The following is a 4,250-nucleotide window of genomic DNA, read 5'->3' as shown; positions in this document are numbered from 1 at the left end:
CAATAGCCAGTTTTTGAACTAATTGCTGCTAGTCAGTCGGTTGATAAGGTTTTGTTTGGAAGTAATATGGGGCGATTATGCGTAGAACACCTGTGTTGGTTAGATATAACACGTATTGCTCAAGGGAGGCTCTAAGAATGATAAACTGGGCTTTTGAAAACAATGCCAAAGTAAACAACAGGCTGTTTGCACATTTGGATAAAAAAAAAACGCAGGTACTCGTCGTCAGTGAGGGATGCCTCTGTTTTACAGTGCGGATGGAATAGCATTGAAAACCATAACTGCTGACGAAAGCAGAGCAGTGGCATTTTAAGGCGGCGGAGGTAGTTTGTAGCGGGTGAGACATAACAAAATCGCTGTGATCGTCGTTATCTTGAGTGACGACTATGACAGCGACCCTACGATAACGTCCCTATTCGACAGCTTGTCCAATTGGACTGTCGACGAGCTTGTTTGGCTTTCAGTTTCCCACCGGCGGCACGACAGTGATGTGTGAATCATGATTCGGGTAATTGGCGCTAAAGTTATTAGTATTCGAGTGCACAAGAATCTAGTTTAATCTAATCTTAGTCTCTCTGTGTCGGATTGCACTAGGCGTTTAGCAAGAAATGGCTGCTCGGTGCACTTTTCGTAATCGTAGCCGTGCTGGGCTTAATGACGATGTTTGGATCCAGTTGGGAAATATCCTCGTTGCAAAACACGTTACGGCACAGGTTGGTTGCTCCAAGCATCGAACCTGCTACAGAACCGGAAGGTGACAAAGAAATCGTTACTAAGCCATCAACCAAATTCGATTACGTGTCGCAGACGTTGGATCCGAGATTTCCGACGCCCCCTGGGGATATGGGAGCGGCAGTGACTCTCGGGGTGACGGATGTTGCCGTCGCCGGTTTGGTCAAACAAGGTTACGACATGCAAGGATTGAATCAGTTTTTGTCGGACATGATGTCCGTCCAGCGACGGCTTCCGGACATACGCAACGACTGGTGCAAGCAGCCAGGTCGATTCCTGGAAAACCTGCCCGAAACGTCGATTGTGATAGTGTTTTACAATGAAGCCTGGTCGGTGTTGGTGCGAACCGTTCATTCAATATTGGATCGCTCCCCGCCCAATTTAGTGAAGGAAATTGTGCTTGTGGATGATTGTTCTTATCTTCGTAAGTTGTAAATCACGAAATACTTAAACCGAGTGCCTTTTACATACACGTGGAATACTTTTTACGGCAGCTCACACGAAAACACAACTGGATGAGTATTTTAGCACGTTCCCGAAGGTGCGTGTCCTGCGAGCTGCCGAACGGCAAGGATTGATTCGAGCCCGATTGCTGGGGGCGCGAAACACGACCGCATCAATCATCACGTTCCTGGACGCCCACGTTGAATGCACAGTTGGTATAAAATTATTACACTGATAAGCAATACATGGGTGCAGGCGATAATATTCAATATTCCTAGAAAAGATTAGAGGGAATTGTGATTTCCGGGGAATTATTTGCTATTGCGATTGATTTTGAACTCGATTTTTCGGCATTTTTTCGTTATAGGATTACTGCTCATTGAATTCATAACATGTATCCATATCAATAACAAACGAAAACAATTGACGCGCCAACTGTTTTGTTTCATTTTTTGTGATTTTTTCAGTAGTGAGCACGCAGGATATCAATAAAAAAAAACGACACGAATTGAGTCACAATTGGCCACATGGCAAATGTTATTGATATTGGAGCATGATAAATATCCTGTTTATCTAAATTGTACAACTCGTGAAAAAAAAAACCTTTTCGCAATTCATCGCATAAGTAGATAGGGCGGGTGTACCAATTGTCGCCATACATAAGAACAACTATTTTTTAAAAAATAAGTAAAAGGCATGTGGGTGGACTTTATATATCAAGCGAAAGGTTTTACTTCCTGCTCCATAGAACAGCTGTGAAAACCACAATAAAATTTGTTATAATCATCAAAATTGATTAATCCATAATAGGAACGCATGCACCAGTTGTGGCACTATTCTTAATTTTGGTTCCTTATTTGGCAAATCCCATTGTTTTCTTATGGGACTGGCCAAATAGGGACCACTAGTGCGACAACTGGTGCAAAGGACGTCAAAAATTAAGCAAAATCAATTTTTACAATTATGCTTTGCTTGATTTGGAGGAAGTCAAAGGTTTTATCGTATCATATGAACTTGGTTTGCGGTGATTTGTTTGGCCATTTGGCATATAAAGCACTAGTGCGACAACTGGTGCTATAGCAACAACTGGTACATCTAGCCTATTTTAGTTTTCCAATCTTTTTCTTGTATTCGTAATTGACGTTTCAGAGTTAATTGGATTTTGATGCAACCCTTTCCAGTACTTCAAGTTTCAATAGAATTTGTTCAATACTTCCACAGGATGGCTAGAGGCTTTACTCGACCCAGTCGCACGGAATTCGACAACCATCGCCATTCCGACGATAGACTGGATCGACGAGCACGATATGCACTTGCGGACGGAAAACGCGCCGGGCTATTACGGAGCGTACGATTGGGATCTCAACTTCGGCTGGTGGGGTCGGTGGAGCCGAATTCATCAGCCCAAAAACAAGATGGAACCTTTCGATTCGCCAGCCATGGCGGGCGGCCTGTTTGCCATCACCCGAGCATTCTTCGAGCGGTTGGGATGGTACGACGAAGGATTCGACATTTACGGAATCGAAAACATCGAACTGTCGATGAAAAGTTGGATCTGCGGAGGAAAAATGGTTACGGTTCCTTGTTCACGGGTGGCCCACATTCAGAAAACCGGACACCCATATTTGGTGCAAACGAAAAAAGATGTGGTGCGAGCAAACTCACTGCGCCTTGCCGAAGTGTGGATGGACGAGTATAAGCAGATCATATTCGATATCTATGGACTGCCAAAGTATCCCGAGGAAGAAGTTGGGGATGTTTCGTCCAGGAAGGAAGTCAGACGGAAGGCCAACTGTAAGACGTTTAGATACTACGTGGAGAATGCGTTTCCGGAGATGAACAATCCCTTGGTGGAGGGTGCGTTCGACGGAGAGGTAAGTCTAACTTATTCATTAAATGCAAGTTCAACATAATTTTTTGGTTGCAGGTGAAAAACTTAGCACTGGGAAATGACACCTGCCTGGAGTACGTAACGGAAACCAACACAGTTCGGATGGCGACGTGTGATCATCAACAAACGGGTCAATTTTGGGCTCATAATTACTACCAGGAGCTGAATAGTTATAAACACTGTCTCGACTACACTGGAGGTGCGCTGGAAGTCTACGGCTGTCACAGATCACGTGGTAACCAGGCCTGGCAATACATGAAGCAGACAAACCAAATTAAAAGTGTGAAGCATAAGAAATGTCTTGGATTGAATACGGAAACAATGAAAACACTGCTTGTGGAAGAATGTGATGAGAAAAAGGAGTCTCAAAAATGGCTTGTGAAATTTTTAGATATAGATGCGTCCATTTTCAAGAAAAAGACTTGAGAAAATACATTTTTAGATTAGTAAGCTAACATTAGGTAGGAATGTTTCATGTCGATCAAAATAAAAAATTTATTTTCAATGATGTCATTTTTTGTACGTGTTTGCACAATTGAGATGTAAAGTGGGTGTCGCCAAAATAAGTTTTCCATTGACAAATCTAGATAATATTACATCTAACATTTTCCGTTACCAAAAGTATGGAGTGGCTGGGAAACGACAAATCCTATGAATATCCTAATTATGATATACTTGTTTGGGATAGAGATATCATGCAATGTGTACGTGGGAACGATGACCTAATAACACTACATCACGTTATCTGTAGTAGGTGAAAAAGAACATAAATTTCCTGTCTTTTGCGTATCTGATGGTCAAAACATGAAAGACATCGAAGAAAAAATTACTCTTCATTGACAAGAATGATATGGCGATGAACATGAAAATACAGTGAACACTCCCTTACTCGATATTGTAGTGATCATCGAGTTGGAGGGGTAGAATTTTGACATTTGTATGCAGAAACCGATCAAAGCACACAGACATTCCTTCATAATTGTACGAGAGTGCGGCTGGGTGTTTTAACCAACGGCCAACGATGAAATAGTAAATACTTAAGAATTTTCACGGGAGACTCTAAGGGCCAATTTCTTCACCTCCGCTTAACTCTTAAGCGGTGCTTACCCATCCATACACTTAAACCTGGTTTAAGCCCTAAGCGAAGGTGAAGAAATCGACCTAAGAAGTTTTCAAGGAAAAT

General features: G+C 42.4%; 1 protein-coding gene across 3 annotated transcripts; it reads left to right on the top strand.

The window, feature by feature from the left end:
• The first annotated feature begins 202 nt into the window (after positions 1–202).
• LOC134224431 (putative polypeptide N-acetylgalactosaminyltransferase 9) lies at positions 203–3,575 on the top strand. 3 transcript variants are annotated; one of them, XM_062703774.1, is made up of 6 exons: positions 203–337; positions 424–508; positions 595–1,156; positions 1,227–1,391; positions 2,398–3,050; positions 3,104–3,575. In XM_062703774.1, exons 2-6 carry the CDS (start codon positions 500–502, stop codon positions 3,491–3,493), a joined length of 1,779 nt encoding a protein of 592 aa, XP_062559758.1. In that variant the 5' UTR covers positions 203–337; positions 424–499; the 3' UTR covers positions 3,494–3,575. The 3 variants fall into 3 exon arrangements, with proteins under 3 accessions (XP_062559758.1, XP_062559759.1, XP_062559757.1); XM_062703775.1 differs by having other exon boundaries at positions 571–1,156; XM_062703773.1 differs by having other exon boundaries at positions 222–508.
• Positions 3,576–4,250: the final 675 nt, after the last annotated feature.

The sequence above is a fragment of the Armigeres subalbatus genome, chromosome 3 (genome assembly GCF_024139115.2).
Source record: "Armigeres subalbatus isolate Guangzhou_Male chromosome 3, GZ_Asu_2, whole genome shotgun sequence".
Classification (NCBI taxonomy): Eukaryota; Metazoa; Arthropoda; class Insecta; order Diptera; family Culicidae; genus Armigeres; species Armigeres subalbatus.
The sequence above is the reverse complement of the archived record's forward strand: the minus strand, read 5'-3'. Positions and strand labels throughout refer to the sequence as shown.